This window comes from Malus sylvestris, chromosome 10 (genome assembly GCF_916048215.2).
Source record: "Malus sylvestris chromosome 10, drMalSylv7.2, whole genome shotgun sequence".
Lineage (NCBI taxonomy): Eukaryota > Viridiplantae > Streptophyta > Magnoliopsida > Rosales > Rosaceae > Malus > Malus sylvestris.
Window position 1 is genome coordinate 33,123,295 of NC_062269.1, and position 13,678 is coordinate 33,136,972.

General features: G+C 38.3%; 1 protein-coding gene across 6 annotated transcripts; it reads left to right on the forward strand.

The window, feature by feature from the left end:
- Nucleotides 1-923: 923 nt before the first annotated feature.
- On the forward strand, nt 924-12,996 carry LOC126585947 (metal tolerance protein 10-like). Of its 6 annotated transcripts, none has more exons than XM_050250581.1 (6): nt 924-1,177; nt 1,533-1,645; nt 1,885-2,130; nt 2,307-2,387; nt 3,039-3,272; nt 3,362-3,904. In XM_050250581.1, exons 1-6 carry the CDS (start codon nt 979-981, stop codon nt 3,704-3,706), a joined length of 1,218 nt encoding a protein of 405 aa, XP_050106538.1. In that variant the 5' UTR covers nt 924-978; the 3' UTR covers nt 3,707-3,904. The 6 variants fall into 6 exon arrangements, with proteins under 6 accessions (XP_050106538.1, XP_050106536.1, XP_050106535.1 ...); XM_050250579.1 differs by lacking the exons at nt 1,885-2,130; nt 2,307-2,387; nt 3,039-3,272; nt 3,362-3,904 and adding exons at nt 11,007-11,252; nt 11,431-11,511; nt 12,077-12,310; nt 12,461-12,996 and having other exon boundaries at nt 938-1,177; XM_050250578.1 differs by lacking the exons at nt 924-1,177; nt 1,533-1,645; nt 1,885-2,130; ... (1 more) ...; nt 3,039-3,272; nt 3,362-3,904 and adding exons at nt 8,972-9,198; nt 10,597-10,709; nt 11,007-11,252; ... (1 more) ...; nt 12,077-12,310; nt 12,461-12,996.
- The last annotated feature ends 682 nt before the right edge of the window (nt 12,997-13,678 follow it).

Sequence of the window (13,678 nt, forward strand, 5' to 3'; positions counted from 1 at the left end):
CATCCAAATCCACAACCTCCCCTCAATTCCCCAATTTATGCAAATTCAATAATCTCAAAATCCGATAAGTCCTGGTCAGATCCTAAGGATTCGTCACTACCGCCTAGGTCATCATCGTCGGCTTCGTCACCCTCGTGGTTCTCTTCGATCTTCGCTAGAAAAACGCAAAATCAAATGAAGCATCTCTACGCTGACGAGTCCTCCGGTTGCCCGAGACCTCGCAGATTGTTGTATCAAAAGTGAGGGTAAAATAGGAAAAATAGGGATATGATTATCATTTTCTTAAAAGATACAAAATTACTATTTTGCCCTCATTATGTAAGTATTGTGTATCAAAAGTGAGGGTAAAATAGAAAAAAATGGGCAAAAAGTTGACAAGGAGTTCTCTTAATAATATTTGTCCTCCTTATATAAATATTGTGTATCAAAAGTGAGGGTAAAATAGGAAAAATAGGGATATGATTGTCATTTTCTGAAAAGATACAAAATTACTATTTCACCTTCATTATGTAAGTATTGTGTATCAAAAGTGATGGCAAAATAGGAAAAATGGGCAAAAATAGTACTAGCATATGGGCACACACAAAGTGTGAAATTTTTTTTATTTTTGTTTTTGAAATAGAATGAGAGAGGAAGAGGGTGATAGAGAATGTGAGAGTGAGAAATTATTATTATTATTATTATTTTATTAGAGATATGTTAAAATTACATGTATGTGTTTTGCCCTGTTTTGCCCTCATTATGTAAGTATTGTGTATCAAAAGTGAGGGCAAAATAGAAAAAAATGGGCAAAAAGTTAACAATGAGGTTTCTCTAAATAACAGTAAGTATAGATATAGAAGAATTTCTAGATAAATTTAGACGTATAAACGATAAACTTATATAGTAATTCAGTCCACGTATAAAGCGGGGGTGGTTACATATCCTATAAGTTGGCAATTTCCGGAGAAGTTGCGTTCCCCAAAATCCCCAACAACAATGGAGATTAGTTCGCCCACTTCCGGAGGCCGCACTGAACCACTTCTGGTGTCACAAGACGACGCCGTACAGCCGGCCGGAAATACATCGTGGAGACTCGATGTTAAGGAGTTCCGGCTGCCCCAGCAGAACGGTACTAGTGGTGACGACCATGACAGTGGAAGGAGTCGTTTCGCATTCCGTCGCCTCTGCGCCCCCAGTAAGGATTATGTTCGTCGTTTTATTTATCACCCGTTTCCTTCTTTGTGTGCATGCAATGTTAGTAATCTTGATCGTATTAAGTAAAGATTGAATCGTGGGGTTTATCTGCAAAATTCACTTTGTTCTTGGGCTATTTGGTTATTAATTATTTTTCTTAATGCATAATTTTAAGAGGATTCAAACTTGAAAGATGCAAACTTTTTGGAAGATTGGGGTTCACCTGTAATGGTTTTATCAATAATGATAAGCTTAGGACACTTTCATTTCATTGGCTTTTTGGTTTTACGGCCTTTTTCCTCACTGCCAAATATCATAGGCTCATGAATTTTTCTTGCTTTGGCTTTTAAACTCAGGGAAAAAGTACAAGGTTGAAGAATATTACAAGAAACAGGAAAGGCTTCTTGAAGGGTTCAGTGAGATGGAGACCATGAATGAAGAGGGTTGGTTGCCCGGAAGTCTTACGGAGGTTTGTTCAATTTGTGTATTATCCCTCTTTTTGTATTGAGATTTGGATATTCGAATTTTATTTTCATACTTCTTTATTTTCAGTTTGTGGAATTGAATGCGTTTTAGTTATATTTTGAGGGAGAGGGCGCAGAAGCTGCCGAGTCCGGTTAATGAGCGGTCGTTGTTTCTCACAGCATGAAATTTCTTGGAATGACAAATTTCTCAATTAAACTGTCTTTTGTATACATCTCTTCTCAGGATCAAATGAAGCAGCTAGCGAAGAGCGAGCGGATGGCAGTCCATGCATCAAACGTAGCTAATTTGCTTCTTTTTGCTGCAAAAGTTTATGCTTCAATTATGAGCAGATCACTGGCAGTTATTGCGTCTACCTTGGATTCCCTCTTGGATCTCTTATCCGGCTTTATTTTGTGGTTCACTGCTAATGCCATGAAAAATCCCAACCAGTTTCGCTATCCTATTGGGAAGAAACGTATGCAACCAGTGGTAAGTTATCAAGCTTGGTAACAATGGCAATTCTGAAAATAATTGAGTCTTTGTTCCCACAATGATTGGATGAGTTGGAGGGTTGGATCTCTTGTCCGGCATGATTCGTCCTATTCTTTTTTCTCTTTTTTTATTTTTTAGTTTTTGTTTATCTTTAATTGTGTTTGATCATGCAGGGTATCATTGTCTTCGCATCTGTTATGGCTACTCTTGGACTGCAAATATTGATCGAGTCTGGTCGGGAACTCGTCTCTCAGGCAGGTGACACCTTTTTAATATTTTTCGTCGCACTTCCATCTTTAAAGTTGGACTAGGAAGGAACCTTGCCAGGTTTCCGACTCTTACTGCCCAATAACCAATTTGGTCCCGAGGTAAGGAATAACCAGTTACACCAAAAGATGCGGTCAATACACCCAAAACCACACCCGTAACCCAAGTCAATTCACGAGGTTTTTTAAAGCCGCCGGTGAGATACACGCGAAATACGTGCAGGATCATCATTAGGACCATCATACTTGCCGACCATTGATGAACTCATCGGATTGGTTTTGGGAAAGCTCTGATACGTTCCGGTGTTCCCTTTTAATTGTCTTCTATTATATTTTTGTGGAAGTGTAACATTAGATTTTCAGTTTATTATGGAACCGATTTTGAATCTCAATCCTGAGGATGGTTTCTTAGCCTATTTCTAGCTGATGTTTTTTCTTTTGGTCTGAGTTGCTTTGTTATGTAAAATATGATTGTTTATTTTGACATTACTCGGTCGTTTTTTCTTCATCGAATGAAGGAGTTCATGGTCCTATGTGCACTGATTTGTTGAAAATATATGGTTATTGTGTAGATCTTAATTTAGCTTGTTTTGTAATTAATGTTGTTGCTGTATCCTTTGCATCATTTTGTGGGTGCAGTCACCACCCGAAAAAATGAATAGTACGCAGGAGAATTGGATGATCGGCATCATGGTCTCAGTCACTGTAGTGAAGTTTGTGCTCATGGTCTACTGTCGTAGATTTAAGAATGCAATTGTACGGGCCTATGCACAAGACCATTTTTTCGATGTCATTACTAATTCAGTTGGTTTAGCAGCAGCAGTCCTAGCTGTCCGGTTCGTCTGGTGGATTGATCCTACTGGTGCTATTATAGTAAGTTCTTCATTCACCATTTTCGCTCCCGCTGATCTGCTGTACCTTTTATTCATTGTTTTAACTTCATTCTCGAACACATTATGTAGATAGCACTATATACCATTAATACATGGGCAAAGACAGTCTTGGAGAATGTACATGCGCTAATTGGAAGAACAGCACCACCCGACTTTTTGGCAAAGTTGACATACTTGATATGGAACCACCATGAAGAGATCAAGCACATCGACACAGTGAGGGCGTACACATTTGGTTCCCATTACTTTGTGGAGGTTGACATTGTCTTGCCAGAAGACATGCTACTGAACAAAGCGCACAACATTGGCGAGACTCTCCAAGAGAAGCTCGAGCAACTCCCTGAAGTGGAACGGGCTTTTGTGCATATAGATTTTGAGTTCACTCACAGGCCGGAACACAAGAACAGTGTATGATAATGATGACAGCGGTAGTGAAGATGGTAGTAACTTGTAGAGCTATGTTTTTGCACAGACCGAAGTTTTTTAAATAACCGGCGGGTTGTGCATTCATTTTGTTATTGCTATTTGCTTGTACAACCAATGTTTGTAGAACTTTATGGAGTTACCTTTACTGTGTGGCTTTTATTTTTCTCAACAGTGAGTATTTACTCATTTCTTGATGTCAATTACATTCTTTGATGAAGCAATCACCAACACACACCAACCATGATATGCTAAGCTCTTCCCAAATGTCTAAATAAAGAAGAAGTTTTTCGGGGCAAGAGTCAAGCGGCCACAGATTGATACTTTTTCACTCTTGTTTAACGAGCGTATTTATAAGACTTTGATTGGAGACACCATGTGACGGTTAAACTTGTATGCCTTCCCACAATTGGAATCGCTCATTCAACCTCTTCATTGCTCGTCAATCAAGCAATGCACAACTCACAACACTTTCACGTCTAAGAGGTGCTTTGGAACACGAGACCATAACCTAAGGGGCAATTAACATATCAAATGACGTACGAAATGAATAAGGTTTGACACTACTATATTTTTCGTTATCTAAGGTGAATTATTTGGAAATAATAAGAAAGACAATCAATTAGGTGGCGTTTGGTTCGTGAGTATGGGGATTAACAACTTTGAAACACCCGTTATGCAAAAACTTTTATGTACGACATAGTATGAAAAAAAGATTTACCGAATTTTAAAAAAGGAATATTACCAAACCAAAGGAATAGCTAGACGGAATCAAACTTATCAAAGGAATACCAAAACTCGTGAACCAACCTTCATATCCCAAGTTCCTATAAAAACAATTTGGGCTACCATTGTCTAAGATGGGCCTTCATATCCCAAGTTCCCATAAAAACAATTTGGGCTACCATTGTCTAAGATGGGCTTTAAGTTCCTTAAGATTGCCATGGGCTTCACAACAAAACCAAACCCATCTGCGCCAAGGTCACAAAGGTAATTTAGCACAACTAGGGTTTCGATTCTTTCTCCTCACTACTGTTTAAACCTGCCTCTGAAGTCGCCTAGGCACACCTCAGGGCTCATTTTTTAAAACACTGACTAAGACTAAGATTCAATTAATTAAAATATGACGCTAGCAAATGACTTATTAGTTACAAACTCACATAAGCATAAATTACAAATAAATATACTAATTGTCAACACTTATAATAGTCATTACAATTATAATATGTTAACACTTATAGGGGGCGTTTGTTGCGCCGGACTATCTCGGACTGGACTAGCTTCAAGGACTAAGCTGGACTGGCTTAGACTAGACTAAGCTGGACTAACTTAGTGAAGCGTTTGGTGCAGTGTTGGACTAAGAAGCTGGATAATAACAAATTCTAATATTATATTATTTAATATATAAATTATTAATATTTTATTATGATCTAGGTGACCGAAGATGACGAGAAGTCTATCGGGAGTGGTTGTTGAGCATGACGAGGATGAGAGAGGATAGTCTTAGCTAGTCCCATGGTTATTGGGGGGTCTCGCTAAGACCTCTTAGTGAAGGGTTTTGTCCATGCTAGTCCCCTTTAGTCTCATTAATGTTAGTCCCAGCATGGAACAAACACAGTATTGGACTAACAGCTAGTCCAGTCCAGTCTAGTCCCACTTAGTGAGGGCAAACAAACGCCCCCATAATGTGCTTAGGAAGATCTCTGAATAAGTTAAATTAATAATTAAAATATATGGTTTGTTTGGTTTGGTTTGATTTTTAAATTGCATTTTATTTTATTCTTGATCAAAACCAAATCAACCACCCAAAACAGTTTGAATCGATCAATTTGATGCTATCCCTACAAGCTATACAATGAGTCGGTCATGATAGTTATCAAACCCATCATGCATTTGAGTCAAAGCTAAAATTTCAAATTTACAAGTGAAAATAGTTTGATACCTCTACAAGCTATACAACGATCACACTTCTAATAGTTTTGTTTGTTCGTGTTCCACAATACAATCATTACCATTAAGTGTGCGAGTTCAAAATAACGCTTTACTTCTTTCAATATTAAGAAGAGAAATACCATAAACTAGATGAGCCAACGGTAATGCCTCAGATGGCTTGGACGAGCATGCATTTTTTCCGCCATGGAGATGATCAAACTTTCAAATTCAACAGAAAGATTTTTAGATTCAAGTAACTCTTACACAAAAATTGACGCCCAATTGAGCGCCTTAGGTGCACCTTAGCCACATTTAGGCGAGTTTTCGCCTACTCTCATTGGGCAAATGTGATTTCACCGCCCTGCATCAGAAGTTGCCTAGGCACGCCTAGGGGCTCATTTTTAAAACACTGACTAAAAATAAGATTCAATTAACTAAAATCTGACGCTAGCAAATGACTTATTAGTTACAAACTCACATAAGCATAAATTACAAATAAATACACTAATTGTCAACACTTATAATAGTCATTACAATTATAATATGTTACACTTATAATGTGTTTAGGAAGACCTCTAAATAAATTAAATTAATAATTAAAATATATGGTTTGTTTGGTTTGGTTTGATTTTTAAATTGTATTTTATTTTATTCTTGATCAAAACCAAATCAACCGCCCAAAACAGTTTGAATCAATCAATTTGATGCTACCCTTACAAGCTATACAATGAGTCAGTCATGATAGTTATCAAACTCTTCATGCATTTGAGTCAAAGCTAAAATTTCAAATTTACAAGTAAAAATAATTTGATACCTCTACAAGCTATACAACGACCACACTTCTAATAGTTTTGTTTGTTCGTGTTCCAAATTACAATCATTACCATTAAGTGTGCAAGTTCAAATTAACGCTTTAGTTTTTTCGATATTCAGAAGAGAAATACCATAAACTAGATGAGCCAACGGTGATGCCGCAGATGGCTTGGACAAGCATGCATTTTTTCCGCCATGGAGATGATCAAACTTTCAAATTCAACAGAAAGATTTTTAGATTCAGGTAACTCTTACACGAAAATTGACGCCCAATTAACCGCCTTAGGTGCACCTTAGCCACGTTTAGCGAGTTTTCGCCTACTCTCATTGGACAGATGCAATTTCATCACCCCGCATTCAAAGTCGCCTAGGCACGCCTCGGGGCTCATTTTTAAAACACTGACTAAGACTAAGATTCAATTAACTAAAATCTGACGCTAGCAAATGACTTATTAGTTACAAACTCACATACGCATAAGATACAAATAAATATTGTAATTGTTAATAGTCATTACAATTATAATATGTTGACACTTATAATGTGTAACATCCCACATCGCCCGACGGGAGAGGGAGTGATGTGCCTTATATCTACATGCTCACCTCTATATAGCACGAGGCATTTGGGAACTCACTGGCTTTGGGTTCCATCGGAACTCCAAAGTTAAGCGAGTTCGGGTGAGAGCATTCCCATGATGGGTGACCTCCTGGGAAATTCTTGTGTGAGTTCCCAAAAATAAAACAGTGAGAGTGTGGCCAAGGCCCAAAACGGACAATATCATGCTACGGTGGAGTCGAGATTGGGATGTGACAAAATGGTATCAGAGCCACTTTATCGTGTGGTGCGAGTGTGCCGACGAGGACGTCAGGCCCTTAAGGGGGGTGGATTGTAACATCCCACATCGCCCGACGGAGAGGGTGTGATGTACCTTATATGTACATACCCACCTCCATATAGCACGAGGCTTTTTGGGAACTCACTGGTTTCTGGTTCCATCAGAACTCCGAAGTTAAGCGAGTTCGGGTTAGAGCATTCCCAGGATGGGTGACCCCCTATGAAGTTCTCATGTGAGTTCCCAGAAACAAAATTTGTGAAGTTCTCATTACAATTATAATATGTTGACACTTATAATGTGTTTAGGAAGACCTCTGAATAAATTAAATTAATAATTAAAATATATGGTTTGTTTGGTTTGGTTTGATTTTTAAATTGTATTTTATTTTATTCTTGATCAAAACCAAATTAACCGTCCAAAACAGTTTGAATCGATCAATTTGATGCTACCCCTACAAGCTATACAATGAGTCAGTCATGATAGTTATCAAACTCTTCATGCATTTGAGTCAAATCTAAAATTTCAAATTTACAAGTGAAAATAGTTTGATACCTCTACGAGCTATACAACGACCACACTTCTAATAGTTTTGTTTGTTCGTGTTCCACATTACAATCATTACCAAGTGTGCGAGTTCAAAATAACACTTTACTTCTTTCGATATTAAGAAAAGAAATACCATAAACTAGATGAGCCAACGGTGATACCGTAGATGGCTTGGACGAGTGTGCCTTTTTTCCACCTTGGAGCTGAGCCAACGGTAGTTTCCTTCTCGGCTAAGTTGTGTTTTATGTATGTTTGTGCCGCCTAACGGTTTGTGTGGCCTTGCTTCTTAGTGATGTATATTTTTGGGGCTATTTTCAACTTTCTCTTTAAATATTATAGCTTAGGAAAATTTGAATGGAAAACTAATGAAAATAGCTTGAAAACTTTGAGTTTTAATGATAAGGACAAAATAAAAGGTAAAGTGAATAGTACCAGGATTGACTTTTTAGTGTAAAAATGTGGTTTTTCGTTAAAGTGAATAGTACCGGGTGCTTTTCGTTAAAGTTCCCAAATTTGAAATCAAACCCTTATAAATGAAGGAAAATTCTTTTACAATAACTTAAAGTGTTTACAGTGCTTATTCAAAATTCGCCCAAATTTTTATCAATGATTAGTTTAAAAAACATTTTCATCAAAAGCGCTGACGCTACCATAATGATAACTTGATTAATTCTTTTTGTTTTTGAAATTATAATTTATTTAGTTCAAAAAAGTAGAATTATACTTGCAGTCCCGAGTTCGAATCTCTCTCCTTAGTAGTGATATTGACCTTTTTGAACTATTATTTTAATTTTAAAAGCTTCTAAATAAATATAGACGTATAAAGTTCTCAACGATAAACTTATATATAACTCGTTTGGATGTGCTTTTAAAATGACTGAAAACACTTTTAGAGAAAATATTTTTGAGTTCCAATGAGAAGCACCAGTTATGTGTTTCTTCAAGGAAGCATTTAAGTGTTTTTTTTCCAGGATTTATTACCATTTTTACCAAGGACTGATTTAAAAAATATTTTTATTAAAAATATTTTCAGTCATTTTAAAACACGTCCAAACGAGATCATAATAATTCAGTCCACTTATAAAGCCGGGCTGGTTACATATCTTATTAAGTTGGAAATTTCCGGAGAAGTTACGTCGGCAAAATCCCCAACAACAATGGAGATTAGTTCGCCTACTTCCGGAGGCCGGACTGAACCGCTTCCGGTCTCACAAGACGACACCGTACAGCCGGACGGAAACACACCGTGGAGACTCGATGTTAAGGAGTTCCGGCTGCCCCAGCAGAGCGGTACTAGTGGTGACGACCATGACAGTGGACGGAGTCGTTTCGCTTTCCGTCGCCTCTGCGCCCCCAGTAAGGGTTCTGTTCGTCGTTTTCTTTCTTACCTGTTTCCTTCTTTGTGTTTGTATTGCATGCAATGTTAGTAATCTTGATCGTATTAAGTAAAGATTGAATCGTGGGGTTTATCTGCAAAATTCACTTTGTTCTTGGGCTCTTTGGTGATTTGGTATTAATTATTTTTCTTAATGCATAATTTTAAGAGGATTCAAACTTGAAAGATTCAAACTTTTTGGAAGATTTGGATTGTGTGCAGAAAATAAAAACAGGGTTGTTCTGTTCTTTTTTTTCTTTTTTTCTTTTTGGAAAGGATAGTGGGTCAATTTCATTACCAAACACAAAGGAACAATACAAGGTCCAAAGATACAGAAGCATAAACAAAAACAAAACAGGCCCAAAAGACCCAACAAACAGTAAATGCCCAAGCTCTACAATACAACAAAAGAAAACCAAAGCTTCCCTTGCAGCACCCGCCGCCGAGCATCCCTACCAGCACAAACCCTCGCCATCAACCAACCGACGCCTCACCGTTGCAACATCCAACCAGGAGCACCTGTCCGAACACAGCCACACAGACGAGAACCAAGAACCATGTAAAGGAAGCCCGTGGGATTCCACGAGCAACAATGCCAACAAAGGCAGACAGTGAAAAGGTGGTGGTGTTGAACACCCCGAGCCGGTGGGAACACCGGAACTCTACACACCATCTCGAAGTACCACAACAAATCGCGGTTTTGAAGCGGCTGCAGATAGGAGCAGAGATGAGCAAGGAGAAATGCCGATGGGGGTATGAAGAAATGGGGCAGATCGGAAAGGAGAGCACGGGAAAAACAGCAAAAAGGAAGACAACATTACAAAGAAAGCACAACCACCGACCCCAGCCACAGCTAGGGTCGGCGGCATCGGATTTGATCGGAAGTGGAACCCTCACACAAGCGGTGGTGAGAAAGGTCTCTCAAGCAGAGAGAATTAGTTTGGACCTAACCCAAGATTCTTGTTAAAGTGGAAAATCTTAAGAGTGAATTAATTAAAGGGTGATTACTAATTTTGGATGTTCAGTGTGTTATCTGCACTGGCTTGTCTTTTATATTTTGGCATTTGTAGTTTGCAAATAATTTATTCTGTGCTTGGGGAGATCATCGAAAGATGAACGTTGTGATATTTTGACATGATTTATAATTTGGTTTTTTTTTTTTTCTTTCCAAGTTTGCAAGTCATGTACTTTAATTGACCTTGAACTTGTCTAATGAGTTCCTTTGCATATTTTTCGTGAATAATTTTGTGTTCCATCAAATTTTCCCATACTAATTGCTTGATATATTTTGTTGAACTTTATGGGCCTCATGTTGAATTAACCTGTAATGGTTTTATCAATAATGATAAATTTAGGACACTTTTGGCTTTTAAACTCAGGGAAAGAGTTCAAGGTTGAAGAATATTACAAGCAACAAGAAAGGCTTCTTGAAGGGTTCAGTGAGATGGAGACCATGACTGAAGAGGGTTGGTTGCCTGCAAGTCTTACAGAGGTTTGTTCAATTTGTATGTTATCCCTCTCTTTGTATTGAGATTTGGATATTTGAATTTTATTTTCGTACTTCTTTATTTTCAGTTTGTGGAATTAAATGCGTTGTAGTTATATTTTGAGGGGGAGGGCACAGAAGCTGCCAAGTCTTAGCAGTTTGTTATCCTTGAATTTTATTTTCTCTACATTAGACATATAAGTGCACAAGTCTGGTTAATGAGTTGTTTCTCACAGCATGAAATTTCTTGGAATGACAAATTTCTCAATTAAACTCGTGTCTTTTGCATACATTTCTTCTCAGGATCAAATGAAGCAGCTAGCGAAGAGGGAGCGGATGGCAGTTCATGCATCAAACGTAGCTAATTTGCTTCTTTTTGCCGCAAAAGTTTATGCTTCAATTATGAGCAGATCATTGGCAGTTATTGCCTCTACCTTGGATTCCCTCTTGGATCTCTTATCTGGCTTTATTTTGTGGTTCACTGCTAATGCCATGAAAAATTCCAACCAGTTTCGCTATCCTATTGGGAAGAAACGTATGCAACCAGTGGTAAGTTATCAAGCTTGATAACAATGGTAATTTTGGAAATAGTTGGGTCTTCGTTCCCACAATGAGTGGATGAATTGGAGCTGCATATTTTCTGTGTTCTCCAATTGGATCTCTTGTCCGGCTTGATTCGCCATATTATTTTTTGTGTGTATATCTTTAATTGTGTTTGATCATGCAGGGTATCATTGTCTTTGCATCTGTTATGGCTACTCTTGGACTGCAAATATTGATTGAGTGTGGTCGGGAGCTCATCTCACAGGCAGGTGACACCTTTTTCTATATTTTTCTTCGCACCCCATCTTTGAAGTTGGACTAAGAAGACATCTGGCCAGGTTTCAGACTGTTTTATGGGTTCTGAGAAAGCTCTGATATGTTCCGGTGTTCCCTTTTAATTGTCTTCTATTATGTTTTTGTGGAAGCAAAACATTAGATTTTCAGTGTTATTTGGAACTGATATTTTGAATCTCAATCCTGGGGATGGTTTCTTAGACTATTTCTGTCTGATCTTTTTTCTTCTGGCCGCAGTTGCTTCGTTATGTAAAAACAATTGTCTAATTATGTCCTCACATTTCACTTGCTGCATTCTAGCTAGTTTTTATGGTCATCCTAGTGCTGACAGTTAAAACTGGATTTCATGTAAATCAGAAACAACAGATAGGTCTATTTGACATCCCTAGGTCTTTTTTTCTTCATCAAATGAACGGAGTTCATGGTCCTATATGCAATTATTTGGTGTAAATATATGGTTACGTTGTAGATCTTAATTTAGCTTGTTTTGTAATTAATGTTGCTGCTGTATCCTTTGTATCATTTTGTGGGTGCAGTCACCGCCTGCAAAAATGAATCGTACGCAGGAGAATTGGATGATCGGCATCATGGTCTCAGTCACAGTAGTGAAGTTTGTGCTCATGGTCTACTGTCGTAGATTTAAGAATGAAATTGTACGGGCCTATGCACAAGACCATTTTTTCGATGTCATTACTAATTCAGTTGGTTTAGCAGCAGCAGTCCTAGCTGTCCGGTTCTTCTGGTGGATTGATCCTACTGGTGCTATTATAGTAAGTTCTTCATTTACCATTTTCGCTCCTGCTGATCTGCTGTACTTTTTAATCATTAATGTTAACTTCATTCTCTAGCCAACCCCACTTAGTGGGAAAAGACTTTGTTGTTGTTGTAATGTTAACTTCATTCTCGAACACATTATGCAGATAGCACTATATACCATTAATACGTGGACAAAGACAGTCTTGGAGAATGTACATGCGCTAATTGGAAGAACAGCACCACCCGACTTTTTGGCAAAGTTGACATACTTGATATGGAACCACCACGAAGAGATCGAGCACATTGATACAGTGAGGGCGTACACATTTGGTTCCCATTACTTTGTGGAGGTTGACATTGTCTTGCCAGAAGACATGCTACTGAACAAAGCGCACAACATTGGCGAGACTCTCCAAGAGAAGCTTGAGCAACTCCCTGAAGTGGAACGGGCTTTTGTGCATATAGATTTTGAGTTCACTCACAGGCCGGAACACAAGAACAGTGTATGATAACGATGACAGCGGTAGTGAAGATGGTAGTAACTTGTAGAGCTATGTGCAGACCGAAGTTTTTTAAATAACCGGCGGGTTGTGCATTCATTTTGTTATTGCTATTTGCTTGTACAACCAATGTTTGTAGAACTTTATGGAATACCTTTCCTATGTGGCATTTATTTTTGTTAATAGTGAGTATTTGCGCATTCCTTGGTGTCAATTATATTATTTGACGAATCAATCACTAACACACCAACTATGATATGCTAAGCTCTTCCCAAATGTTTGAATAAAGGAGAAGTTTCTCGAGGCAAGAGTCACGCGGTCACAGATTGAATCCTAAAACATTATTGCGCTTGGTTCTGTGTCACATTCTCCGTTAAATCACGTAACGGTTAAATTTTTACATCCAACAATTTATCCAGATGAAGAGGGAAAACTTGAGTCATTTATCTGCCTTCCCACGAGTGAAATCTCTCATTCAACCTCTTCGTTGCTTGCCAAACAAGCAGTAAACAACTCACAACACTTTCATGTCTCAGAGGTTCCTTGGAACACGAGAGCGTAACCTAAGGGCCAATTAATGTATCAAGTCACGCACAAAATGAATAAGATTCGACACTATTTTTCGTTCTCTAAGTTGAATCGTTTGGAAATAATAAGAAAGACAATCAGTTAGGTGGCGTTTGGTTTGTGAGTAGGGGTAGGCCTAGCATTTTTAACCCAACCCGTTAACCCGACCCGACCCGACCCGTTAAAATTAGTATTCGGGTGGGTGGTTAACGGGTCAACCCGTTAGTCACCCGTTACATAACGGGTCAGTTTGGGTGAACCCGCGAAACCCGTTAACCACCCGTTAACACCCGTTAGTAAGGATTTTTGTGTAAT

What these genes read in the sequence shown, in the direction of transcription:
- LOC126585947 (XM_050250581.1), top strand. Translation starts at nt 979, where the DNA reads ATGGAGATTAGTTCGCCCACTTCCGGAGGCCGCACTGAACCACTTCTG. An exon ending in TGCCCGGAAGTCTTACGGAG is followed by an intron (nt 1,646 to 1,884) that starts GTTTGTTCAATT and finishes ATCTCTTCTCAG; the next exon opens with GATCAAATGAAGCAGCTAGC. An exon ending in AGAAACGTATGCAACCAGTG is followed by an intron (nt 2,131 to 2,306) that starts GTAAGTTATCAA and finishes TTGATCATGCAG; the next exon opens with GGTATCATTGTCTTCGCATC.